Below are 27470 nucleotides of genomic sequence, written 5' to 3'. Positions count from 1 at the left end.
CCACAACGGGCTGGGCGTGGCGGCGGAGCGAGGCTCTTTATGCGGCGGGAACCCGGCGGCCGGAGCTGCGCGCGGTTGCGGCGTCGGAGAGGAACGAGCCGGGCGGGGGCAGAGGGGGGCGCGGCGAAGGCGAGGAGCCGAGGCGGAGGAGAAAGAAGAGGAAGGAGCGCGCCGGCCGGGGTGCTCCTATTGTTCCGCACCTGCGCCGGCCGGGACACGTGGCGCCGCTGAGCCCCGCTCCTCGCCCCCCGTCACTTGACCCGCGCGCAGTCGCCCGGCACCATGGGCAAGGGGGTGAGCGGCGGGGCCGGGCTGGGGCGGGAAGTGGGAAATTCAAGGAATCGGATGGTGGCCGGTGCCCCTTTCACTTCGGCGAGGCTGCGCTTTGTGTGTGCCGGGCCGGGGCGGCCACGTCGGGCCGGGTACGAGGGCGGCCGCGGCCGTTGGCGAGCGGCGCCGGTGCCGCCAGCCCCAGCAACGTGCGAGGGCCGCCGCCGCCCGCGGGAAGGAAGAGCCGGCCGAGGGCGTGGCGGAGCCCGGGACGAGGAGCCGGCGTCCCAAAGCCCCCGGCTCCTCCTGGAGGCCGTGTCTCCCCGACGAGGGGCCTCTCGTCCCACCGCCCCCGGGGCTGGTGTTATCTGGTGGCCTTGCGGAGCTGGGGAGGGAGCGTGGCTGCTCCCGGGGCTCCTGAGAGTACTTTAGACTTTCCTTGAGACACGAGGGCCCGGCGTGGGGGGGGCGGGAGAAGGGGAGCCCTCCGCGTTATTACGGCTGATTTGCCTGTTGGTAGCAGCGAGCGTGTGATGGGAGATGGTGGCAGAAAAGAGGCGGACACGGCTGAGGTCTCCTGTTCCCTGGGGCGATAACTTGGCGCAGAAGGCTGTGCGGTTCCTGCAGCGGTTTCTGCCCCTGGATCAGCATTGTTTCTACTTATATAGGGAGGAGAAGTCTTTAATTCAGACCGTATCTTCTAACTAAAGAAAAGTGCATGTGAAGGCTGTTGGGGGATGTTGTGCTCCAGCACCCGTGTGTGGAGCAGAAACACCTCTTGGCCTGCTCTGATTTCATTTTATGTCAGAAAACTAGAGACTAGGTTCTGGGGTTTGTTGCTTGGATGTTTGTTTTTTCCCTTCGAATCCTTCCCGGTATGTCTTGTGTAGTTGGAGGTGTGTAGGTTCTTGTTTACTTTTGGTTTAGACGCATTCCTGTAAAATTCCCTGATTTCTCTGCTTCCTGAGGAGAGACTGACCGTGCAGGGCCATGGCAGCGGTGGTAGCCTGCTCCCTGCCAACAGGTGTTCTGTGCTTCCCAAGCGCTGTTCAAACATTGGCTTGACTTTGTATTGTCCTCATCGGTGCAGTACAGCAGCAGCAATGTTGACATAACTGCATGAGTAGTAGGGAGAGCTGCAAGAACATGGCTGAATGGAGAGTTGCTTGGAAAATGGGGTGCGTGGGGTGGGCTTTCAGCACTTGTTCTGTGTATGTGGTTTCTTTTCCTAAGGAAGTTCTTCTGTTGCTTGGCAGCCCAGCCTGTTGTATTTAAGTCCAGTAGGCAACAGGCTGTATGGACAGTAAAATTCATCTAGGAGATTAAACACTGAGGAGAGATCTGGCAGTGTGCGCAGTATTCTGAATCTTTTAAATGATCGGAGCAGCCTTTGAGTTGTGTGTATGCAGGACTGCAGCACAAAAGGCTTCAGGGGCTTTGCGTGCCTTGGTGGGACTAAGGAAAGGTACAAACACCTTCCAATGTAGAGAGCTGTCTTGCTCCACTTCAGATTTCGGAGGTTGCATGGATAATAAAGCAATTAGCCTGAAACTGAAGCGCCGCCACAAGGGATAATTCAGCAGGGATAATAGGGCTGCCTCATGCTTTCTGTTAGCAAGTCACAAGATTTGCTCCTTCGGCGCTGAGAATGTGTGCGTATAACTGGGGACCCCCTGGAAAACGGGCATGTGGGAGAGCGAGGCAGTGAAAAAGGCGGAGTGTGGATGCAACACTGAGCAGCATGTGCCTGCCTTGAGTTAGGGTGCCCAAAAGGGAAACTTCTTTCCCATGGGTGCACGGGATGGAAGAGAAAAAAGGAGCGTAAGTGTGAGAAAACAAGTTTCTTCTCTCTGTGGCTGTGAAGCTGAGTCTGTTTTACTTTAAATGGTAATGGGGCAAGGGAAGGGCCAGCTGCTGCTACGAAGCCCAAAAAGCACATTATCCAACGAGGGGGGGTGTGTGTAGCTAGTGGAGGAAAGCACTCTGGATTTCATTCCTGTTCAGAGCTGTCTGGAAGCTGTTGGTAGACAGCAGCGTGTTTCACTCCATCTCCCTCACTGTGCAGGCATTGCGTGGAGTTGGTGGTGTGCTTGGGGTCACTTCTGGAGGTCAGCTCTGCCTTAAAGGCCATGAGGAGGAGATGTCCTTAATTCAGATCGTATCTTCTAACTAAAGAAAAGTGTGTGTGAAGACTGTTGGAAACAGTAGTGAAGACTTTTTGAAGCTGGATGCTGCGATCAAGTGCTCTTGTGTGGAGCAGAAACACCTCTTAGGTAGCTCAGATTTCCTTGAACCCCAGTTAAGGGCTTTTTCCCCGTGTCAGGAACTAGGAAGGTTTATCGCATAATAGAACCAACTGAGGGGAAAAAATGCAAATCAAAGCAATCCTTATCTGGTGCAATTAAAGAAAAATCTTATATATTTACCTTCCCCTTCCCCCATCTTATTCATTCCTTTATTACTATGGCTATTTTATGACAGTTCACTTTTTATTACTGTAGCTAGAGATAGTCCTTTTTCCAAAGAATACCCTGGGCTTAATCAGCGCGGGTTTCTGGAAAAACAGGGGAACACGGACAGGGGCCTCTGGCAAGTGAGGTGAGCTGTACAACCCACTCCAATCCTGACCTGCTGAAAACTGCAGCTCATCCTTCACCCAGGCCTTTCCAAGGGGTAGCCTTCCCCAGCTTGTCTAGGGGAAAACTGGGTCCTGTCCACTCACCTTGATGTGTTTGTCAACTACTAGAGATGTCTGGAGTTATGATGACTATTTATTACGGGCGAAGAAGTGAGGAAGGTGACTCTTTGTAGTTGGCACAGCACTGAAAAACCCAGGCTGGGCTACTCAGCTGTGCAGTGATGACATTTGAAAAGCCCTGTCTGCTCTTGGGTCTTCACACATCTCCAGAGCAGTAGAGTTGTTTGTCCTAATACCTAGACAGGGCTTAAGGTGTGTGGATGGTCCTTGTTTTATCCTGATTATTAAAAACCTGATTAGGTTTACATCTCTTCTCTTGGGAGAAGAGCTTGTCCTTTCATAATTTGGGAAGCAGCAGACAGTGCACAATTAGCAATTACTAGCTGTTGAGTAAAAACTGCCTTGTACTGTCCTAGATGCTGAGAGTGATCAATTGATGCGGTTTAAATTTTTGATTCAAGATAGGAGATTGAAGGCAGCTCTTGGGAGGGAGTAAGAAGGATCCAAAGAAGCCGTTCCATCTCTTGTTAGGATTACATAGGGTCATGGAACAGAGTTTCCAGTCCAATAGGCGGAGTAAGTTTTATGACTCATCTGGTTAATATATTTACTGTCTCATAAGGCAGCAGGACAGTAACTTTTCTGTTTTCTCTGCACAATTGATTATAATGACATAAGCAGTAAAACAGACCAGGCCTCCAGAGACTGCATAATTTGTTTTGGCTCTTACTTGACATTTCTTGTTGGATTAGGTGATCTTAGAACAGGGTACTTCTGAGCTTGTCTGCTAATTTGTACCCCTCCTGTTTCCTGGTCAATCATGGCTTGTATTGAGAACATCAGCCATGAATGGCTCAATTAGTCCAGAGCGGAAAATCATCAGCTGTAGCTGAAGACAATAGGATTTTCTGGGGGATGTATAAAACTTCTTACACTGGTGTGTACAAATGTTGTGCTTAAGCCAGTGGAAAAAAAATAAATCTTGCATGGAAAAAAAAGAAGCAGCATTGTTTTTTTTCTGAGGCAGTTTTGATGAGTCAGTTCTTGGGCTAAGTCAAGGAACAGGGGTGACATTTCTGATGAGACAGACCTTCCTTTGTGTTCAGGCCATGTGATTAAATCGTGATAAGACGTGGATGTGGAGTACCACAGGCCTTCTTCTCTTTGTATAACAGGAAAAGAAGGGGAGAGCAGGGAAATCCTACAGCGCCGGGGTGGGATGAAAACCTCTTCCCCTGGCAGCCCAGCCAGCACAAGCCTTTGTTGAACTGATTGGGCTCATCTTGCAGGAAGGGAGGCAATGGCCCCGGAGGCACAGAACAGGGGCAGGACTTGGACTCTGATGCGTGTGTCAAGTTCAGATTTGAATGATTGAGCAGGAAGTTCAGATTCTGCATGAAATGATCCTGTAACAAGAGCTGAAGCTGATTCTCCTGACTTACCTACTTACCTTTTCAGTAAGGGTGGGATGTAGTAATAAAGCAACAGAGGGAAAGTACTGAAAGTATTGTGCTTTTTTTTTTTTTCCAAGCTGGGGAATTGCTGAGCTCCTCTGTAGGATAGACTCCATTAAGACCCAAATACTTGGGTGCTTAAAGAAACAAGTAACTCTATCCACTCTTTGTTCTGACTGGAGCTGATCGCTGGGGTTTTTGGGTTTGTTTTTTTTGGTTGCTGTTTTTTTTTAAAGCAAATCATGCTTGAACAAGGGCAATGAGCCTTTTCATGTTTGCCCACTTGTAGATTGATTTGGCTGCAGCTGAAAAAGCCTAAGCACTCCTATATTCCTGGGTTATTCACTGCCCCCAGTGAGAAACTGTATTTCTCACAGTAGTTTCAAAAAAACAGGAGGTTTTTAGACCACCTGCAAGCAGTTGCCAAGCTTTTCTTGTGGATAAGGGGTGAAGCTGGAGGTGATGGAGTGGTAGTCAGACAAGGCACTAGCTCCTTCACCTTCATTAGAAATCAAATCAAGCAGCAATCAAGAGGCATGTGTTTTGTGCAGGGCGGTGTTTGGACTTGTCTGCCATAGCTCCAGCAGAAGTCAAAGTTGTTTCCTTCAGAGACTGAAGAAGAGAGATGTTTGATGGTGGCTTTTTGTGAATTGCCCTGTGGCAAATTCCTGTGATGCAGGAATGCAAGGACCTCGCTGGTTTAAGTACCGTGGCTTTCACTTTTTTAAGAAGGGAAATGGGAGTTTAGGTGCAGGGAAGAGAATGTCAGGAATGCTGACAGTCTGGAGTTCTGTGTCCTTTTCCTGGATCAGTGGAAGCAAATAGCTTTGCTCTGCTGCACTTATTAAAAACTGTTTCCATTGCACAGCTTCGCGGTGGCATGCAAAGCTTGCCTTTACTGAGCAGGGCAAGGGGAGACTTCTGTGCATGTGACTATGGCTATGTGTGTGACTGTGGCTGCAGAGTGTTGCACACAGAGCTTTCTCTGCACAGTAAAAAAAAACCCTTGTCTAGATGTGACTGATGGGTTCTTTCAGAAAAGTAATGGTCATCTTTTTTTTTTTTTTTTTGGGTGCAGTTTCACTTTTGGTTTTGGTTTGTACTTCTCTCAAAACAGATAATAATTTCCTGTGCTAGCTGCTCATCAGGACAGGTCTTGGATGCAAACAGTAGTTCCTGTGTCCAGGTCACTTTCAGGAATCCAGCTCTCAGGAGTCCAGTTCGTGGTTTGAGGTGTTCATGCAAAGAACAAGCAAGGCAATGCCTTTGAAACTTTTTCTTAATCTCGTTAAAGATTTGACTCTGGTGCCACTAAGTGCTGTTTCATCTTAAAGTTCTTCTCAGGGATCTTATTAGGTGAAAATCTCATCACATAAAACTTGGCAGAGTGTGGGGATGTAATTGGTCCCACACAGAAGGGAACAGAAGATTAAGTGATGTTTATGTGCACTAAGTCATCATTTGTTTGTCCTTAGATGCTTGTTTACCCCATTATGACTAGATCTAAATCTTTGCGTGATTTCATGTAGAATTAACCATAATAAAAGTGAATAAAAATCCTACTGAATAAAGAGGCTTTAAGCAAATCATCTGCTCTGTGAGGTGTAAGCAGGACTAAGCGCAGATTGAATCTGCAGAAGTGTACTGCTACTTTGTATACCATTCTTGCTGCTCAAACTGCCATAAATTGAAATCAGATTCCTGTTGTGTAAACTGGCCAGCTAGTTTGCCAAACTGAGAATGAAAGTGTTGGAACTTAGCCCCCAGAATAGACCAGCAGAGGTACCACCTCTTATTTAATATATCTACAGTTGATAGGCTGCTCCTCACCAGAGGATGTGGAAGGCTGGGAGGGAGGAGAAGGAGTTAATGTCCTGAAGGAAACATACGTTTGCTCTCAGGAATTGGTTTCTTCTGCTCTTCATCACTTTTTCAGCTTGAGCCAGGGCTCACACGTCAAGACTGCCTGAATAGTGTATAGCTTGCTTACCTCCTTGCTAGGCTTGCACAATGTCTGAGTCTAGTCTGTGTATTGGGTATGATACCAAGCAGACTTCTCTCTTCACTAGCTTGTTTTTATTTAATGTAGTGGCATAACTGTCATAGAATCATGTAGGTTGGAAAAGACCATTAGAATAATTGAGTCCAACTGCTAACCCAGCATTGCCAAGTCCACCACTACACCATCTCTCCAAGTGCCACATCTACACATCTTTTAAATACTGCTGGTGACTCAACCAGTTTACTGGGTATCCTATTCCAGGGCTTGACAGCCTTTTCTATGAAGAAATTTTTCCTAACAGCCAATCTAAACCTCTCCTGGCACAACTGGAGGTAATTTGCCCTAGGCTTGTCGCTTCTTGGAAGAATTAACCAGCACCCACCTGGCTACAGCCTCCTTTCAGGGAGTTGCAGAGAGCAGTAAGGTCTCCCCTGAGCCTCCTTTTCTTCAGGCTCAACAATCCCTGCTCCCTTAGCTCCTCATCAGACCTGTGCTCCAGACCCTTCCCCGGCTCTGTTGCCCTTCTCTGGGCACTCTCCAGCACCTCAATGTCCTCCTTGCAGTCAGGGGCCAGAAACTGGGCACAGCACTCAAGGTGCAGCATCCCCAGTGCCAAGCACAGGGGTACAATCACTGCCCTGGTCCTGCTGGCCATGCTGTTGCTGACACAGGCCAGGATGCCATTGGCCTTCCTGGGCACATGCTGGCTCATGTGGAGACACTGTTGACCCCCAGGTCCTTTTCCACTGGGCAGCTTTCCAGCCACTCTTCTCCCCACCTGTAGCTCTGCCTGGGGTTGTTGTGATGCCAAGGCAGGACTCAGCACTTTGCCTTATTAAACCTTATATTGTTGGTCTCAGCTCATCAATCCAGCCTGTCCAGATTCCTGTGCAGAGCCTTCCTGCCCTCCAGCAGATCAACCCTCCTGCCCAACTTAGTATTATCTGCAAACCGACTAAAGATGCACTCGATCTGCTTGTCTGGATTACTGGTAAAGATATTAAACAGGACTGGCCTCAGTACTGAGGCCTGGAGAACCCCACTGGTGGCCAGATGCCAGCTGGATGTAACTCTCTTCACCACCACTTTCTTGTTTCAGCCCTCTAGCTGTTTTTTACCCAGCACACAGTACACCTGTCCAAGCCACAAGCTTATCCAAGCAGCCTGTTTCTCCAAGAGAGTGCTGTAGGAAACAGTGTCAAAGGCTTTACTGAAGTTTAGGTGGACAGCTCTAATAAACTGTAATAATTTTGTCTGCCTGGCAGCCATGTGTGTGTATAGTTCATGTCTGCTGCTGTGGAATTTGACTGTAAGATGTTTCTAATAATGCTGAATCTTCCCTTACAGGCTGGAAGAGACAAGTATGAGCCCACTGCTACATCAGAGCATGGCGGAAAGAAGAAGGGGAAAAAGGAGAGGGACATGGATGAACTTAAAAAGGAAGTTGTGATGGTAAGAGTGCAGGGCACAGAAAGAGCAGCTTTAAGGATGTTTGCTATGCCCAAAGCCCTGTCCCTAACCTGACTAAAAGAGAAACGAGTTAGTGTGCTGACAGTATGGTGTGACTGAAGGTGCTGATCTCTCTTCTCCTCCCCTCTGTCCCCAAGTCAGATGTGCTGTAAATGTTTCAGCATCAATATAAGCATACAGTAGACCCTGGCAACATCACTTCTCAAAAGGCACTTGACACAGAACCCAAGTCTGTGCTTGCCTGCATACCCATAGCACAGTATGGATGTATTTCCTCAGCTCTGCATAGCAGCATTACAGGCTTTATTGTGCTGTCATGTGAGTGGGACTGCTGTTTTCATTCCAGCTGAGGAGTTGAGGCTGTACAGCTCCATTTACTGCTGGCTTCTGCTCAGACTGACCTCAGTGTTATTCCTTCTAATCATGTTTGAGGCTGTGGGGAGTGTCTCCCATCTCCATCTGTGTAAGCTAGATGATGCTGTATCTGTCTGTGAGCATCATCTGGCTTAGATCTGCTGTCCTTTAAGGTGATGCAGATGTTGGTTCTGCTCCATGGGTTTGAGACTGTGCTTTACTGTTTTTGACCCCTCTGTTAGGAAGAGGGGGTTCTAAATATTGCTCTAAGATTACATTCTGTGTTCAGTAGAGATGTGTACTTAAAGCATCTGCTCCTCCAGTGCAAGTTTTTAACTGAGGTACTGCTCTGAACCAACTCAGTCCAACTGAAAAATAGCCAGGCTATGAAAAGAAGCCTCTTCAGGGAAAGAAACACTTCCCCCAAAGTAGTGCTTAATATGGCAACACTACTTAAAAATGTGTGAAATTACAGGTTTAATCTTCAATGCATTCCTACCTTCCCAACTTCTTTTCTTTCCATTCCTCTCTCAACCTCCCAAAAAAATCCACCCACTGAGGTTGAACAGAATCTGCTGGGGGTGTAAGGACTGCACTGAGTTAAAGTCAGACTTTTTCAAATAAGCTTTCAAGTACCCAAATAGTCACAAGAATGCTAAAGATTAGACTGTGCTGAATTCCAGAATGAATTTGAGATTTCTCTTCACAGAAAGGATGAGCCAGAGTCCTGCTATCACACATTACAGATAGGAAACCTGGGGTGGGAAGTAGAATTGCTGAGCTCTTTTCTCAGATTCTTTTCTCTTCCAACTATTTGTCTTTCAGGATGACCACAAGCTGAGCCTTGATGAACTTCATCGTAAATATGGAACAGACTTGAATCGGGTAGGTAAACATTGTATTCCTTTCTTCTTTGCCCTGATCTGAAAAGAAACAGCCACAGCTCAGAGCACTTCACAAAGGGAGATCTGGGTGGTCTGATTTTGGCATGGTATTTTTTTCTTTTTGTGTTTAATCTCCCCTCCTCCAGTTAAGTTTCTCAGGCTTTGGGAGAACTGTTGAATTCACAAATACTTCTCTTTATCCTCCCACTGAACAACTTGACTGCAATACTTTAGCAACTTTGCTTCTAACAAAGTCACTGTTATCTGCCTCTGAGTCGTTCAAGGTCAAGTTGATTCTTGGTGTTATTTTTTTCCGGAGGAGCATGTAATGAGGACACATGTTTGTTATATTGCAAATATAGTCTAGAGAGCTAGCACATGCCCAGACGCTCAATGATGGCTAGTACCAGTTAAAATTCTGCCTTTCTGCAGTAAGAGGTGTAAAAATATCTTAGGCTTCCTTAGAGTCCAGTGCAGAAGCACTGCAGTGGTTTTACACCTCTGCTGTTGTTTGCTTTGCTTAATGCATTTCTTGCATGATTGCATTTAGCATCAAGTCTGCTCTTTAAAACAGTACAGCTATTTGCATTTTTGTGTCCAAAATCTCGGCTTCTGAACGCTGAACTTCCTGGAAAGTTCTTCCAACATGTCATCACTTTTATGGCATCCAGCTTTCACTTGTTCCATAATTTGATGAGGGTGGATGGCGCTGTGCTGTTCCAAAGTCTGTGGCTGTAACCTTCTTGTCCTGCCCTTCTTCTGTGTTCGTGGCCCATGGCCTGCAGGCTCCTCAAGTAGCATTCAGCATCCTCTAGCTCCTGTTCTGGCATTCAGCTCTCACATCCTGCACTTGTGTTGTGGAACCCTGGCAGCTTTGGACATCTCTGTTTTCTGTTAGCAGCTCCTTGTTGCTGTGGTAGAACTTGAGCAAATTCAGACCTACCTTGTGCAGTTGGGTCTTGCCACAATGCCTAAAAAGGAACCTCTCTTGTAGGGTTTGACTTCTGCACGTGCAGCTGAGATCCTGGCTCGTGATGGCCCAAATGCCCTCACCCCCCCACCCACCACTCCTGAATGGGTAAAGTTCTGTCGGCAGCTCTTTGGAGGATTCTCGCTCCTGCTCTGGATTGGTGCTATTCTGTGTTTTCTGGCTTATGGCATACAGAGCTTGATGGAGGAGGAGCCTAACAACGATAATGTAAGTAAAAATGTCTGTTTTACCTCAAAGGCAGGCTGAGCAGCCTTTTGGGCTCAAGGCAGATTAACTTCCTTTAAGCATTCAGTCCAGAAGCTTTTCCCATAAGCACGGGAAATTCAATGTGTGAGCTTAACGTGTTTTGGAGTGCTTCCACATAATGAAATGAACAGGCAACTTCCTTTGTGTTGTGTTAACAACACTAGCTTGTGGACAGCCTTTGTGTTCAAAATGTTCAGAGACTGCAAGTACCTTCATGTTTGTGATGGGGCACTTAAATGCCAGGTAATTAATTTGGACAAACTGGAAGCCTTTCAGGCAGATTGTCCTCTGACTCACTTTTTCTGCTCTTTGCAGCTGTACCTGGGTATTGTGTTGGCAGCTGTGGTTATCATTACTGGCTGTTTCTCTTATTACCAAGAAGCAAAAAGTTCCAAGATCATGGAGTCCTTCAAGAACTTGGTGCCTCAGGTATGGAATAAATAATTTCCTTGTTGTCTGGCAAGCCATAGCTTGTTCAAAAGTATGAATTTTAAACATCATCTCCAATTGCAAGGGCCGGGCTGTTAATGTGGGTTACTAGCTCTTAATTTTGAGGGATCTGTGAGACTGCTCCAAGTAGCTATGCTAATAGGCCAAGGTAGCTCCTGAAAACCTGTGGGTTCCACCAGCTTGTTAACAATCATAGGACACTTTCTCCATAGTCTGGGGAGTTCAGTAAGTGGTGTGATAAGCACTAAAATTTGAATTCCTTCGTGGACAATCTGGATCATATCTGTCACACTGTCACGATGGTAACAAGGAGCTTTAATATCAAGGAAAAAAACCAACTTACTTTTCTTAAATAACATAGATATAAACACCTTAGTAGAAACCTTGTAGAAGCACAGCATAAAAGATTCTCAGATCTTTTGAGCCTTTTCTTAAGAGTTGTTTTTGACACAGATTGTTCCTTCACTGTCTTTCAGCAAGCACTTGTAGTCAGAAACGGTGAGAAGATGAGCATAAATGCTGAAGGTGTTGTAGTTGGAGATCTAGTGGAGGTAAAAGGAGGAGACAGAATTCCAGCTGACCTTCGGATCATATCTGCACATGGTTGCAAGGTACGGTAGTGACAGGCTGTTAGGAAACTTCATTCTGAAGGAGGATGAATAAGTCTTCTATGCTGTGAATGGGGGCTGGAGTGGAAGAGAAGGATGGGGAAAGTACTTAGTAGGCTCATGTATGACAAAGTACTCTTTTTCATGTAGGTGGATAACTCCTCACTTACTGGTGAATCAGAGCCTCAAACCAGGTCTCCAGACTTCTCCCATGAGAACCCACTGGAGACCAGGAACATTGCCTTCTTTTCCACCAACTGTGTGGAAGGTATGTGTGTCTCCTGCTTCCCTGAAGTATGAGCAATGATATTGAGCTGTGTAGATAAGCAGGGTGGAAGTTCCCATCGAAGTCCTTGCCCATTCCAACTGCACTACTCTAGAATGGGTAAAGACTCCACAGCACTACTGGGTGTTTTGTTCTTGCTTCTTTCAGAGGAGCAGCTATGTGGTGTGTCTTCCAGCCTGTTTTATTACAAGTAAAAAATGTTGACGTGCAGATAGCGTAGCGTGAACCATGAGGTAGATCTGTATGAAGTACTACAGCTGCAAGAAGCAGGAATGTCAGACGTGTCTGGCAGGACTTCTGCTGCAGCTCTGAATATGGGGTCTTTGTGCTGAAGCCCACCTAGGACATCTCTTCCACACCTACAGGATATTAAGCTGTGTTGTTTTTGTTTTCTCAAACCCATCCCTCTTCCAGGCACTGCCCGTGGCATTGTCATTAGCACTGGGGATCGCACTGTGATGGGCCGAATTGCCAGTTTGGCTTCTGGACTGGAAGGGGGGAAAACTCCAATTGCCATGGAGATCGAGCACTTTATCCATCTTATCACTGGAGTGGCTGTGTTCCTGGGTGTCTCCTTCTTCATCCTGTCCCTCATCCTTGAGTACACATGGCTGGAGGCTGTTATCTTCCTCATTGGGATCATTGTTGCCAATGTCCCTGAAGGGCTGCTTGCAACGGTTACGGTGGGTGAAGTTGGAAAAAAGATTGAATTTGGTCCTTAAGGAAGTGGAGTGCTTTATCTCAATGTGCATTCAGAGAGGTGAACACTGGAGTAATGGAAGTGAGTGTGTAGGGTTGGGCTTTATAAGTTCAGTGTATTTTAACTAATTTCCTGAATCAACGTCAAGTTCTGCAGCAATTATCTCATAAGGATGGGTCCCTAAGTTAGACCTGCCCAGAGGCTTGGCACTATACAGCTGAAGTGAACAAGACTAGGAGTCCTTATTCTGTGGCAATATGGGGTTTTCCTGCTACATCCATCAGAAACCCACATGCACACTAACCTTTCCGATCCTTAAGGGCCGGCAGAGGATCCAGCAGGCTTCACTCCAGCCCCAGCTTTTGGTCTGGGATCTGTCACAGGTTTCTCTAAGTTTGGTTTCCTTAAGAGAGGTCGTGAGAGTATCTAGGTGTTCTTAGGTGTATGGAGAGTGGTGGTAGACAGAAGAAAATGCTTCCATGCTGCCTTAGGAAGCAGAGTAGCAACCAAGCCAGGAAATGAGTGGTTGGGAACTGGAACCAGATAACAGCCTCTAGCAAGAAAGTGAGCTGGAGCTGCTCACTTTCTACCCCAGCAACTTGCAAGCCTTATCACCACAGCTAATTTGGGCCTGCTCATATGTGGCTTGCCTTCACCTATTTTGAGAACTCTTATCGTTAGGAGGTGGCAACTTTGACTGAAACGTTAGTCTGAGGCATGTTATTTCCTTCCTAATACACTGAGGAGTAAGAGGCTGAAGCCTGTTCTGGAGGTTTTGTAATGAGGAAAATGTCATTTAAACCTAGCACCTGAGCTGAAGTGTTGCTGTTTATTTTGCACTGTCAGGGTGAGCAAGGAGTTAGGCAATCACTGCAGGGCATGGAAGCTGGGTGTCATTCCATGTACACATTGAGTTGGATAGCAGTGTTACTCTGCACAAGTGCATCTAACCTGACATCATCTTTCTTGTCCCCAGGTATGTCTGACACTAACAGCCAAGCGTATGGCTCGTAAGAACTGCTTGGTGAAGAACCTCGAGGCTGTGGAGACCCTGGGGTCCACATCCACCATCTGTTCTGACAAAACAGGCACTCTGACACAGAATCGTATGACAGTTGCCCACATGTGGTTTGACAATCAGATCCATGAGGCTGACACTACAGAGAACCAGAGTGGTAAGACAGCCTTGCTGTGCTTGAGGCATTTCATTAAAAAATGGCTTTTTCTGGGCCTGCCTGGACACTGGTACTTCTAAGAACCTGTGTTTGTAGCTCTTCAGTCCAAGTGATGTTCACAATGCAGGGATTTCTAACGTACAGTCTAGAATGGGCATAAAAAAATTGAATTGACACTTAGAAAGCTTTAGCACTGTACCATGATTCTGTTTAATCCTTAAACTCTGTTTAGCCTGCCTTTTGTGCAGAATTACTCCACTGGAATTTGAACCTCTTAAATGTTCAGCCCCAGCACCATGTGTTTGTCCTGTACATAGAAATATTCACAAAGTACCTGATTATCTTTGCTAAAATGTATCTTGATGAAATTGCTTAATCTTAGTCTGTTGAAAGTATGGACAGCAGAAGTGTTGGCCCTGATAAAAATGACTTGAGGCTGGATGTAGATGGCAAGTTCCCATGTGGAACTAGATGGTTTGCCTTTGGGACAGGGGTTTTCCCAGAGCATCCAGGTTGTGTTTACATAGTGCCAGCTATGAATGTAAGTCTTTAGCAGGAAGTTTCTCCTAGTTGATAAGAATCTGAAAACTGTGTGCTGTACAGCTGAGCGAAATGCTTATCTCTCCAGAACTGTTCAGTACAACCAAACTCAGGAGTTTCCTAGCTTTTGTCTACCTTGTGAAATGCTGTGTTTGCAACACGTTATTAGCATAAATATTTTCCAGTGGTGCTGCTACACCCTGTCCTGAACCAGTCCAAAACGTTGTGCTTGTCTCCACTGCTTAAAAAAGCCACATTATTTAACACTAATGCAAAGTAATGAGCTATAAATAGATCTTTTGGAAGCCCTAGGCCTGGCAATGGTTGGCTTGGCTGCAGTGGAAGTAAACCTAGAAGATTTCACTTCATGGAAAGTATGTTAGGTTATCGGTTAGCTGTCTCTTCAATTCATCTCATTTAAAGCCAGCTTAAGAGCCAGAATGAGAGAGTATCTTTATTTAAGCATTGTTCCTTTGGGAGCTATTTCATCCAGTTCCTGGGTTGATAAAGTGAGACAAGCTGGAGGTAGAACGTAGAACCCAGCATCCCTTTCTCAAGCCCTCTGAATGAGTGTTATCTGTACAGAATTTCTTGGCTTTGTCACTGTGTCCCTCTGTTGCTGCTGGATATGGCCATTACTGGAATCTTGAAAGCAGAGGCGTTCTCTTACACTGCTGCTGTCTTAAAATAATCAGTTCCTCATCAAGTATCTGGGAAGGGAGGAGGAATGAAAGAGATGCAGTGATGCTCTGGGTGTTTCCTGTTTGAGATAAAGGTTTCTTGGTCTTAAACCTGTGGGATTTTTGAGCTTATATGACTTCTTGAGGGGTGGCTTTTTGACACTCTTCCTCTGCTTCCAGGTGCTTCCTTTGACAAGAGCTCAGCCACTTGGACTGCTTTGTCCAGAATTGCAGGTCTCTGTAACCGTGCTGTGTTTCAGGCTGGCCAGGAAAATGTACCAATTCTCAAGGTGAGTTCCCAAAACAAAGTGTTGGTCTTGTTCCTCACCACCATCCTCTCATAATGGTGGTGAGATTACTTCCTGTGGGTCACATTAACCTGCCAAGTAGAGGTAGCTGCCACTCTTAACCTTTTCTGCAGTCTAGCACTCTTAGAGGAAGTGTGCTGTGGGCAGGCGAGATGGGATTGAAAAGGCATTTTTCCCATAGCACAATCCCTGCCATCCACTACCATCTACACTCAGTTTGGGAGGCAGATATTTCACATAGGGCTAGCAAATAACAGAAAGCTTTCCTAGGCATTTCCCAGTATCTGGCTGTTCCAGGAATTGCTATCTCTGGCATTTGTATACTTCAAAGCTACAAACACCTGGTGCTGGGAGAAGTAAACATCAGAGCAGGGGGAGCAGTGGTTGTGGGAGACTGGCTAGAGACAGTCTGCTCTCACTGGCAAGTCTCCTTAAGCTTTCACTAGTTCAGTGCTGGTGCAAATGCTGGCATAGCACCAGTTCACATTCCTCCTTCTGAACTGTGACCCAGCCAAGGCTGAAATTAACCGTACAGTGCTTATAATCTGTCAAGTATTAGTCATGTTGCTTAGTAAACTTATTCCCAGGGGTGTTCTGATGCAATGGTAAGAGAGATGATGGAACAAACTATTTTTCCCCAGCACTCCTCTGACTATATCTTAAATCTACAAAATGTGACCTGAAGTTAAAGAGCTGGAGTTCTTCCTGTTTAAGGAAGGCTTGGGAGAGGGAAGTCTTTAGATGCCAAAAAGTAGTACAGAAATGAAAAAAAAAATTGCTCACAAAGAGAGAGACCAGAAGGGCAAGAAATACTTCATTTCAATTGCAGCAAAGAAAGCTCCACCAGGGCATTGAGCACATACAGATCTCCTGGGCTGAGAACCCCCATCTCTGCCAGTGATAACCTTTATGGGGAAGGGACAGATCAAATTTCTCCCAGTGGCCTGATAAGTTGATGTTATCTTGGAGTGGGGGGCACATGGAAGTGTTTCTGTGTGCATGTAGTCAGTCTTCATCTCACAGTAACTGTTCTTCATGGCAAGCAACTTAGAGCAGTTCTTCTCAAAATTTACCCTCCAGCCTCACTTGGTCTGACTGTACCTGGTTATGTGACTTTGTCTAACCCTTTTAAAAGGCTTCTTGACTTTGTCACAAGAAGACTGCTGCTCTCTTAAGATGGGAAGCCTGGCTTTCTGAAATGCGGTACTTGTTGGTACTAGATAATAGAATTATTTATTCTTTGCTTTCATATAGTTTTATGTAGAAGTTGGGACTGGACTGTGATGAATTCACTCTTAAAATCTATTTTAAATACCCAGTCTTCTGTGGTTGTATGTTTTGATAGTTGTCTTTTTTCCTCAGCGAGCTGTGGCAGGAGATGCCTCTGAGTCTGCACTTCTGAAATGCATTGAATTGTGCTGTGGTTCTGTCAAGCAGATGAGAGAAAGGTATCCCAAAGTGGTGGAAATACCATTTAACTCTACCAACAAGTACCAGGTAAGCAGGTGTGCTCTTGGAAGGGGAGCTGCTGTGTGAAGTACTTGTGCGAATTTGCGCACTGTTTGCCTCAAAACTTGTTCTGGCACCCACATCTTGTCTAGCCATTACTTGCTTGAAGACTGTTCTATAAATCTAAGTTAACAGACTATAGTTACATGTGTGGGAGCTGCACTGACACTAAGGTGTTAGCTGCTAACAAAGAATCAGATATGTTCTCAACCTGTGTAGCAGTAGTGCACAGAGCATGGAGTAACTCAAATCTGGGAATAGGAGTGAACTGCTGGGAAGTGACCTTAACAGGTGGCACTTGAATACAGAACAGGTCATTACAACACCTGCAGTTACACATTAATACCAAAGAATGCTCAGATTCGTTAGTTTGTAAACCTCTTTAAAGTATGGGTAAATGAGAACTAGAGCAGAATATCATGAATGGCCCTGAGCTGCCATAGTTGCAGAACACTGATGTTGATTACTGTGTCCTTCACAGTACATGTTTATAGAGCAGATTCATTTCTTCTACCCTTAGCTGTCTATCCACAAAAACGCTAATCCATCAGAATCCCGTTACTTGCTGGTGATGAAGGGAGCTCCAGAGAGGATCTTGGATCGCTGCAGCACTATTCTTATCCATGGCAAAGAGCAACCACTGGATGAGGAAATGAAAGATGCTTTTCAGAATGCCTACCTTGAGTTGGGAGGCCTCGGGGAGAGAGTGTTAGGTAAGGAAAAACAGCCTGATTACCTTGGAAAAGATTTGTCCTTTGTGTTCCCGTGCAGTCCTCACAGATTAAGTGAAGGGTCACTCTGTTCCTGCAGTGTAACCATAGAATTAAGGTCACTTCCGCAATCCATGTAGGGACAGTCCTGCCTTTAATCTAAAAGGCAGCCTGCAGGGTCTGGTGTCTCCCGGCAGTGAAGTCACCTAGATCAAAATGCAGCAAAGCATTTGGGACCTTCATGGGACCACACAGTGTTGTTGGGTTTATTCCACTGCACAGGAACCAGGCTGTGTCTGGGCACCTAGCCACAGCTGGTAGTTATCAGGATAGGAGCGTGACTCCTGTCTCAACAGCCCTGGCTAAACCTCTGACTAAGCTGCCCTGTTATTCTTGCACAGCTGTTTGCAGAAGCAGTAAGTGTTCACTCTCTGCCTCCTGATGTGTAGGAACAGAGTAAATGTGGGTTTGATGTGTTACAGGATTCTGCCACTTGGCTCTGCCTGATGATCAGTTCCCTGAAGGCTTCCAGTTTGATACAGATGACCTGAACTTCCCTGTGGACAAACTCTGCTTTGTAGGACTGATGTCTATGATTGACCCACCTCGTGCTGCTGTGCCGGATGCTGTTGGCAAATGCAGAAGCGCTGGGATCAAGGTAATTTATTCCTGGATTGAAAATCACCTCGCTTCATACCTGGGGAAATAAAGGGCTTTCTTGACCTCTTGTATTACTGTAATGCGAGTGGATGAAGTAATTGATCAGGATTTAACTACTGCTACTTCAGGCTTAATTTCTAAGTTAAATACAAATGGTTGTGTGTTCATGAACTGAAAAATGAGTGAAACTCCAAACTGCTAGGGCCCTGGCAGGTGCTGAGAGCATGGTGTCCCAAAGCACATGATTTGGCTTAGAGTGCCACAGTACTGACTAAAATGAGAAGGAAGCATCGGCTGGAGACAGAACTGGCTCCATTAGCTCAACATGACCAATTTCTCGTCTTCCATCCGCCTCAATCCCTCGCATAGTGGTAGCAGGTTACTGCCTGTACCTCAGACTTGCTCTGCACTAGTGCTTGCGAGTAGAACAGAAGACATGTGGCCTTTTCAGTGTAAGGGACCCTGTCTTTTGGGCAGTGCTGCTCTGCAGTGCAGGCAAGGCTTCCATGGCAGTCTGTTTGCATTTCAGGTTATCATGGTTACTGGAGACCACCCAATCACAGCCAAAGCCATTGCCAAGGGTGTCGGCATCATCTCCGAGGGCAATGAAACAGTAGAAGATATTGCTGCTCGACTCAACATTCCTGTCAGCCAGGTCAACCCTAGGTAATGTCTGCGGGGAAAGGCCAGATCTGTTCAAAGAATTCTGCGTTTGCCTCTCTCCTTGTCTTGGATAATCCCTCAGCATCTCCCCTCTGGACACGAAAAGATGGCATTTGCTTAGCTCAGCATATTGTGGCTCTGCAATGTGTATCATGAGTTATGTGAAGAATGCACAAAAGATTGCATTAAATGTGTGTGTCTTGTGTGTGGGAAGTACTTAAGAGTAAGACTGTAGGAGAGTGAAGGGAGCAGGATTTATGCCGGGTAGAGGAGTTGACACTAGTGCACAGCTACAAGCAGAATAAATGTCAGAAGGGAACTCCTTCCTCTTAAGGGTTAATGCTTGCCTTCATAGCCTAGCTGGGACTGAGGCATCCTCAGAAAATGTGCTTTGGCATAAGCAGGCTGTTTGCAGAATGGCTGGGCTGTCTGCATTGCTTAGTTTGACCCAGCCTGTGTTTGGGCTGGAGGACAGCCATGTAGCTTATGAACTGTGAATAGAGACACCCTGTGAAATGAAATTGCTTGGGGGTTTTTTTTGGTTGGTTCTTTTTCTTTTTTTTTTTTTTTTTTTAGATTTTGAGGGTAACTTCAAAACCCAGCAGTGCAGGCTGGGCTCTGTGACTGAGCAGGTCAGCAGCTGGCTCTAAGGGTGGGGAAGGAATTTCCCTGTTTAAACTGGGTGATGTCAAGAGCTGCGTGGACAGTCTCCTAGACCTATAAGGGATGGTATGCTGGGCTGGAGAGAGATGGTATTTTACTGCAGCCTGTAGGGTACCAAAGCAGTCTAAATATAACATTGCATGCTTTTGTGGCCGAAGGGTGTAAATTAGTTGGAACTTGCATGGTGTGAACACTCTCTGTGAAGAACCATGTGTCACCAGTCACATGGTCATCAGTCTGTTGCAAAAAAGATTGCCTGCAGAAGACAGCAACATCTCTTGAAACCTTGGAAGTTACCTACCTGAGTTCCTTTTTTTCAGAGAGGCTAAGATTTGTGGGAACAACTAGTCTTTGCCTTGATGCCTTTTAGAAAGCTATGGAAAGAATTAATTTGCTCATGAGGGTTTTTGTCTGTTGCTTGGTTCTGTTTTGTTGTCTTTTTCTTGGTGTTCCCTATCTGCTTCTCAAAATTTTGAACATCAAACCTCTGTGCAGAGGCTGCCTGGATCAGTATTTAGTCATAGCAGAAGTTGTTCTTTCCCCAGAGCACTGAAGAACCTTATTTTTATGGAGCAAGTACAGCTAATGAGAAACTTAATGCAAAGTAAAACATACCTTATCTTGTTTTCAGGGATGCCAAAGCTTGTGTGGTTCATGGCTCAGATTTGAAGGACATGACTAGCGAGCAATTGGATGACATCCTGCTTCACCACACAGAAATTGTCTTTGCCAGGACATCTCCTCAGCAGAAGCTTATCATTGTGGAAGGCTGCCAGCGACAGGTAAAGAGAGGGAGAGTAAGGATGTCATATTAGAGAAATGCCCAGACATTTATATGTAAACTACCAGGCTGTTCTGCTGTTGAAGTGCTAGGGCTAAGTCTCCTCAGTGCCCGCATGTAAAGAGCCAGATTAAATCTGTCTGTCAACAGCCTACAGCTGCTGATGTCAGGCTGCTCGACAATACATAAATATAAGGGTCTGACAGGAAAACATCTTCAGTTTGTTCTGAGACTTTCTTCTCATGCTAGGATGTTAATTAGTAAACTTAATTCCTAAATTCTCTGGATGTGCTTGGGAGAGGAGGATCCAACATGCTCATGTGTTATGCAGTATGTCCTTTCGAGAGAGCACCGTGGTTCCCTTGATGAGCCTGATCAGAACAGGGAAAGGGTGAGGGGAGGGCAAGGAGGAACTGAGGTCTCTTTACAGCAAAGTGAAATAGTTTTTTGTGCTTCATCTGTAAGGTAGTAGAAAGCTTTTCTGCCAAAAACATGTCTTACATGATTATTTCAGTCTTGCTGTTGCTCTCTTTGTGACTAGGGTGCAATTGTAGCAGTCACAGGTGATGGTGTGAATGATTCCCCAGCCCTGAAGAAGGCTGACATTGGTGTTGCTATGGGTATTGCTGGCTCAGATGTCTCCAAGCAGGCAGCTGACATGATTCTCCTGGATGACAACTTTGCCTCCATTGTCACTGGGGTTGAAGAAGGTGAGTCTGTAACTTGTGTGCAGTGGTGGTAAAGTAACATGCTTCAGCATCCCCTCTGAAATAGAGGCATCTGGGGGGCTCTTCTTTGAGCTTGCTTCCATGACAAGAGTTTTCAAGGAGAGCAGCACTTTTCCTCCTCCCTTCAAAGTTTTATTTCTTTCCATGGGTGTTCTGCAGGAGCCTTTGGGGATGGGTAAGAGTAGGAAGCAGCTGAGTAACAAAAGCTACTTTGTGCTGTTGCCTAACACGTGACCTTACAGTCATCTTTGCCAGCTGAGTGTGACGTTTTCCTCCCTGATGGAGAAGTAGCTCTCAAACAGGAGCAGAACAGAGGGTCCCTCCAGGGGCTCCTGATGATGTCCAGAAACCAAGGCTCTATGCAGTGAGCCCTGAGTGCTGTGACCAGAAGTGTCACTCTCCACAGGTGTTGCTGTGCATATAGCAGTCTCACCCTTACATAGAGAGAACCCTTTCATTTGCTGCACTAGCAATTTGCCATTTGGTGTTAGCACTGAGGCTGCCTGTGAGCTGCTTGGCTGCCTTCTGCTGACAAGAGAGTGTTACCCTGTTCTCTCTTCCTTCCCCAGGTCGTCTGATCTTTGATAACCTGAAGAAGTCTATTGCCTACACCTTGACCAGTAACATTCCTGAAATCACGCCGTTCCTGATCTTCATCATTGCAAACATACCCCTTCCTCTGGGAACAGTCACCATCCTCTGCATTGACTTGGGCACTGACATGGTGAATGTGGTTTTTTTGTCTCCAGAAAAAATGTGCATGTTCTTAGGTACCCTAAAGAAAGGACAGGTGGAAGGAAAATGCTTAAATAATTTCCTCTAGTGTTCTGATTTAAAGTAAGCAGCCATCTGATACGCCTTTTATTCACATTCATCTCATGGCTCTTGAGTCTGAGGATCTTTCAGCTCCCTGTAAGAATAATCTGTGGAAAGGGAGGGGGGTAAGGTCCTTTTGGAAGATCCCTTTTGTTGGGGAGTGCTGTTTCTGGCACTGAATGCACGGGACAGGGAAGACTCTATACAGTGGAGAGTTGAAACTCTTCTAAGAGCAGTCCTGCCACCCTCAGGTCCCTGCTATCTCCCTGGCATATGAGCAAGCAGAGAGTGACATCATGAAGAGGCAGCCCAGAAATCCCAAAACAGACAAGCTGGTGAATGAACGGCTGATCAGCATGGCCTATGGGCAGATTGGTAAGCTGCTCTGTTTTCTCTGGCACCAGTTTGAACTTGGTGGTAGCAGGGGTTGTACACAATCTTGAGTCAGTGACTGCTCTGCTTATTTTGGTAGGGTTGAGGTTTGGGGTGTGTAAACCAGAACCTCAGGCTGTAAAGAACTTGCAATGATTCTTCCCCCATGGCTTATAGCGGTGGCTTGTGCAGCTTGATCCATTGAATCGCTTTCACAGTAATTTTGTTTAATTGCACAGTGCTGTAAAGGAACTGGCTGACAACCAGCTCTCCTCTGGTTCAGACTTGTTCAGCAAGAACATAGATCTCATTGTTAGTTTAATTAGAAGTAAAGGATTCTCTCCAGCGTATCCCTAAACACACAGCATTAGGAGCTTTGATTAAAGGCAGCTACAGAGACGTGCCCAGTTCACAGGATGGGAGCTCACGCTTAATTGCAGCAGACCTTGGGAACCTTCTTGACTGTACTTTGCAAGGGTTGGGGGTGGGCAAGGCATAATAAGAATACAAAGGGAGTTTTATCTTTTGTCCTTGAGTATGGTGCCATCAGAGCACAGGGCCAGAACAGAAGTAACTCTGTACAAAGTTGGGGGCAGAAGCTGCTCAGCAAAAGGATTGCAGCTGAGTTTGATGTTAGTGTGAACTATTTCTACAGCTGCTGCTTGGGACATGGAGCACTGCAAGGAGCAATTTTTAAGGTGGTTAAGGGTTGCCTACAAACTGTTGTTCTGTTATAATTGTTCTGCACAGTAGCCTAATCAGTTTTATCATCCTTTCTTACCTGTTTAGGTATGATCCAGGCCCTTGGAGGTTTCTTCACCTATTTTGTAATCATGGCAGAGAATGGATTCTGGCCTTCTGGCTTGCTAGGGATCAGAGTTCAGTGGGATGACAGATGGATTAACGATGTGGAAGACAGCTATGGGCAGCAATGGGTGAGTTTTGAGGCTCACCCTAGAGGCTGCCAGCCAAAATATTAACACCTGCTGAACTTGGTGTGAGCACCAGAGAGCAAAGGCAGCGTGTCTGAACAAATGCTCTCTGCTTTGTCTGCTTCCTAGACCTATGAGCAGAGGAAGATAGTGGAGTTCACTTGCCACACAGCCTTCTTTGTCAGCATCGTGGTCGTGCAGTGGGCAGACTTGATCATTTGCAAGACCCGAAGAAACTCTGTCTTCCAGCAGGGGATGAAGTAAGTCAGCCTGTCCATGGAGGATTTAGAATTGAACTCTGTGTGTTCTCCAGCACACAGCACTCTAGTCCTTCATCCCAGCAGTGTCTGGGTGTTTTGGCAAAAGTCTTGACCAGACTACCTTGGGAGTGGGTAAAAGACTGGGTGCTCTCTTCCTTGTAGTACTTTCAGTTGTCAGGCTGAGACAAAGAAATGGTGGCTTCTGTTGTCATTGTCTGTGGAAGCTAGCACACCTCACTAGCCCATAGACACTCCAGCACACAGCCTTGAACTCCTGGTCTTGTACATCAAGAGATCTCATGGCATAAACTCCAGCTGCCTCCTGAATTTGTGATGAAATCAATTGCTGGTTGATTTGATCATGAGCTGTCTCTGAAGAGACTTAAAATACCATCATGGCAACTCTGCAGTTGCATTGGATGGATGGCCTGGTAGTCCCCACCTGATGACCTTCTGGGCTGGACTGGAATGTGTTTCCATTCACTCCCCTGTGGCAGCTAGGTTGTTTTTTAGGAGATCATCTCTGAAAGTACTTTGTTCTTGACTTCCTTCCTGTCTCTTCTAGGAACAAGATCTTAATATTTGGTCTCTTTGAGGAGACTGCTCTGGCTGCCTTCCTGTCCTACTGCCCTGGGATGGATGTTGCTCTAAGGATGTATCCTCTGAAGTAAGTTGCATCATGCTTTTTGTGTAACAGATCGTACCACAGAACAATAGCACTTGGGTGGGGAGATGGATGAAAGTAGTTGTGAACCAGTGGAGCATCAAACCTAGTCTTAAGAGTTCAGGCTAGAGGGTGTTAGTGATCCTTTGCTGTCCTGTGGCACACTGGGGTTTTCTTCACTGTGTGGAATGTTTATGAGGAGCCTCTTGTTCAGTGCCTCACTAAAAATCAGTGATACAACTTCAATACCAGTGTGCTCTAGTGCAGCTGCCTCTTGCACTTACTTCATGGAGTATTTTTATGGGAATGGTACTGCACCTCCAAAGAAAGCCAGTTAGATTGTGTAATTCATAGGCCAGATGACTCCTGGGTACTGAAGAACTGCTGATGACGTCTTGTGCTTTTTTCCTACATCTCTTGGGAAGAGAACAAGTAGTAAAGTCTTTTAAAAGCTGCTACATAGATGCAGATGACCAGTTGATGCACACTAACTTTCCTAATGGTTGGGAAGGTGCCAACATTTTAAGTGTTGCTCAACAGCATTGCAACACTTCATGGCAGAGTTTAGTCTTAAGCCAGAGGACTGTTCAAAGTTTAAGTGTCAGGAAATCTTCATGGAAAAAAAATAAATCCTGGTACATCTTGCATTCCAAGAGTTGGGTGCTGAAGTGTGAGCATTTCCTAACAAGAAAGCTGGCCTCTGCCCAGTGCCTGCAGCATCTGGATGTTAGTATGTGTAAATCACAAGGGGAAACAATACAGTTCCAGCCAGCAAGGCTCTGGGCACAAAGGTTGTGTACTTAGAGGAAATATTGCTTGATTGGTAGGTGGGGAGGTGCTGGTACAGAGATGAGCAAAGGTGCCATGACACACCTTGTGTTGGAATTATTATCCAAAAGTGAATTAATCTCTTGCAGCAGAAAACCTGGTAGTAATGCTTGGCTTGGAGGATTCTTGACTGAACTGGCAAGCTGGGTCATGCCAGCCTTCTTGCACTTGAGTGTGCCATCAAGTCAGAGCTGTGCCAGGCCAAGAGCATCTCCACAGCCCGTGTTCTCACTGTCTCCTCTCCCAAACAGGCCGACCTGGTGGTTCTGTGCTTTCCCATACTCCCTCCTCATATTCGTGTATGATGAAGTCAGAAAGCTCATTATCAGGCGCAACCCTGGCGGTAAGAATCTGCTGCTCATCTCTGTTTCCTTCCCCACCTCTTCATGCTGCGGAGTTCTCCAGAAACCCCAGCAAAGCTTGGGGACCCCTACGCACTATTTGGGGCTGTATTCTGCTGTGTTTTCCCTTTCCTCAACATTAATTGTGTAGTTGGTCCAAATTAAGGCCTTCTTGCTGTCCCTACATTCTCTCCCATTATATAAAAGTACAGATGCACTGAAGTAGATGGAAATGACTGATTAATGCTTGGATAGCTCTAGAAAGCTGGAAGAGTTCCTGAAAGCTGGAGAACATCAATTTGGCAAGATATTCCCATTGTGGCAGGTCACTTATTAGCTCAGGTGCTACAGTGCAAGTTTTCAAGAACCCAAAAGGAGCTCTCATGAGCCTCATACTTGGTTTGCCTTGAGACTAACTCTGCTTTCTCCCTCCTTTTCCTTCAGGCTGGGTGGAAAGAGAGACCTACTACTAAAAAGTACCTGTAAAACATTCCACGCACAGCCCATGCCACCTCTCCACCATCTCCCCTGTGTGCATACTTCATCTTTGCAAGAGCAGAACTGTGTCTGAGCAGGAGTGAGCTGAAAACTAAAGGAAACATGAAGAAACGTGGACTGGAGGAGAAAGAAAGCAAGGGGGAGGTTGGGGTGGAGGGGAGTGTCCGACCATCAGTCCAGGGGGATGAGAGTTTGAGTAGTTTTATGTGCCTTTATGTTTTTGTAAAAGGAAACCGAAGATTTTATATGTGGATTTTTACAAATAAAGATGGATTATAAGAGGATGCCCCCACATGGTCTTAGGTGGATGTTTTTCTCAAGGCAAAAACTGGTTCAGGGCAGCCTCCCCACCCTGGCTTAGGGTGTGGTGGTGAGTGCAAGGGTTAGTCCCTGGCTTCCTGTTTTTGTAATAGGGAAGCAGAGCTGCTTGACCCACAGACAACAGCATGTGTAAAAGCTCCAGTCCACCTTACACCAGCTCAGTGCTTAATGTGACAAACTGTTTGCCAGCACTTGCATCTCACAGCTCAGGAAGCTTCCTTGGCTGTGCATCTTGGCTTCTTTGAGCAAATGGAGCATTGAGTGAAGAGCTGGCCTGCCTTAAGGGGCTCCTTGCTGGGTCCTGACTTGAGAGCAGGCTTCCACTGACTGTCATGGATCCAAGCAGCCTTGTTCTCAAAATCAACACTGATTTTCTTGCTTGCTTAGCCAAGCAAGGGATAGTGTTTCCTGGTGACCTCTGCGCATGGCACATGCCCTGTCCTGATACTGGCTCGTGCCTCCTGTGGAATGAGGGCAGGGGCTGATCATGGATTCTGCATCCTCCACTTCTGAGGAAGGTGTTGCTGTTGTCTGGGGTCTGAGCTGCCTCTGTGAGCTGAAGTGAGTCATGCTGCTTCCCTCTGAGTATCTAACCTTTTTCTGTATGCTTTGATTTACTGTTAATGCCTGTATGGCTCTCTTTTGTGAGAACTCTGTGAGAGAGCTGGCCTTTTGCATGTGGGCAGTCACCATGAAGTCCTAACTATTCATTGCTCCTAGTGCTGTTATGCTAAAACAAGCTGGAGATGCTTCAAGCCCTGTTCCTGAACTACTGGCCTGTGCCCTTCTTAGATATGTGTCTATCTCTGCAAAGGATCACTAAACCACCTCACCAAAAGGCTCTGCAATTAAAACTCCATGTTGTCATCCCTCTTTCCTCATAAATTTTTGGTTTTTTAAGATGGTGTTTTAAAGCTGGGTCACTTACCTCATGTACTGAACAATATAAACTCAGAAAGCACTAGGGAGGGAAAAAATGAGAAGTTGAGGGTGGCAACTGTTTCACTTTGTCTTGGACACTCTACTGTGGAACCCCCAGTTGGCGATGATTAAAAATAATAAAGTCTTCCAATTGTTGGAGTCTGCCCATGCTAACAGTTGAGTTGATGCAACTGAGCGTGCGGTGATCCCAGTTGGGAAGGGGAGATGATGAGTTGCACTAAGGGAGGAACCAAAAAAGGTGGGATGTGTGTTACTGGATCTGATGATGACTGGGAGGTGATGCAGAAATGACACTCAGTCCACCCAGGCGTGACACTTCCTTGACTCGGGCATTACACTTCCTTAAACATTTTGGTCAGTGCCTGAGGCCCGCTGCAGTGAAGTTGCAAAATCAGTGTTGGTTGTCAGATGCTGGCAAAAAAAAAGAAAAAAAAAAGTCCTGTTGCTCTTCCTGACATTTCAGCTTTAAACAGCCTTAGCACTGGGCTTCTCACTAAGACTCAAAGGTGTGGGTGAGGAGGGACTCCTGAAGGTCCACCTGCTGCTCAGAACATCCTGGCCAGAGCTGACCCCCTCCCCAGTGGCCCCCGGGCTCCCTGTTGGGCTGTCCTTATGCTGCACTGTAGTTGAGGCTCTTTTCCAGACACATCCAAACACATCTTGCAG

The 27470-nt window shown here is 46.2% G+C and overlaps 1 protein-coding gene across 1 annotated transcript; it reads left to right on the top strand.

Moving 5' to 3' along the window:
• ATP1A1 (ATPase Na+/K+ transporting subunit alpha 1) lies at positions 1-26957 on the top strand. The gene is made up of 23 exons (XM_071433288.1): positions 1-294; positions 7772-7876; positions 9074-9133; positions 10127-10330; positions 10685-10798; positions 11296-11430; positions 11578-11695; positions 12128-12396; positions 13390-13588; positions 14989-15098; positions 16479-16613; positions 17146-17338; positions 17818-17993; positions 18525-18661; positions 19953-20103; positions 20644-20812; positions 21400-21554; positions 21898-22021; positions 22808-22953; positions 23080-23210; positions 23776-23877; positions 24954-25045; positions 25488-26957. The coding sequence occupies exons 1-23, from the start codon at positions 283-285 to the stop codon at positions 25514-25516; spliced, it is 3066 nt and encodes a 1021-aa protein (XP_071289389.1). The 5' UTR covers positions 1-282; the 3' UTR covers positions 25517-26957.
• Positions 26958-27470: the final 513 nt, after the last annotated feature.

Source organism: Agelaius tricolor, unplaced genomic scaffold (genome assembly GCF_023055355.1).
Source record: "Agelaius tricolor isolate 1412-34295 unplaced genomic scaffold, bAgeTri1.0.p SCAF_9, whole genome shotgun sequence".
Classification (NCBI taxonomy): Eukaryota; Metazoa; Chordata; class Aves; order Passeriformes; family Icteridae; genus Agelaius; species Agelaius tricolor.
Note: the sequence above shows the minus strand (reverse complement) of the source record. Positions and strands in the feature narration are given on the sequence as shown.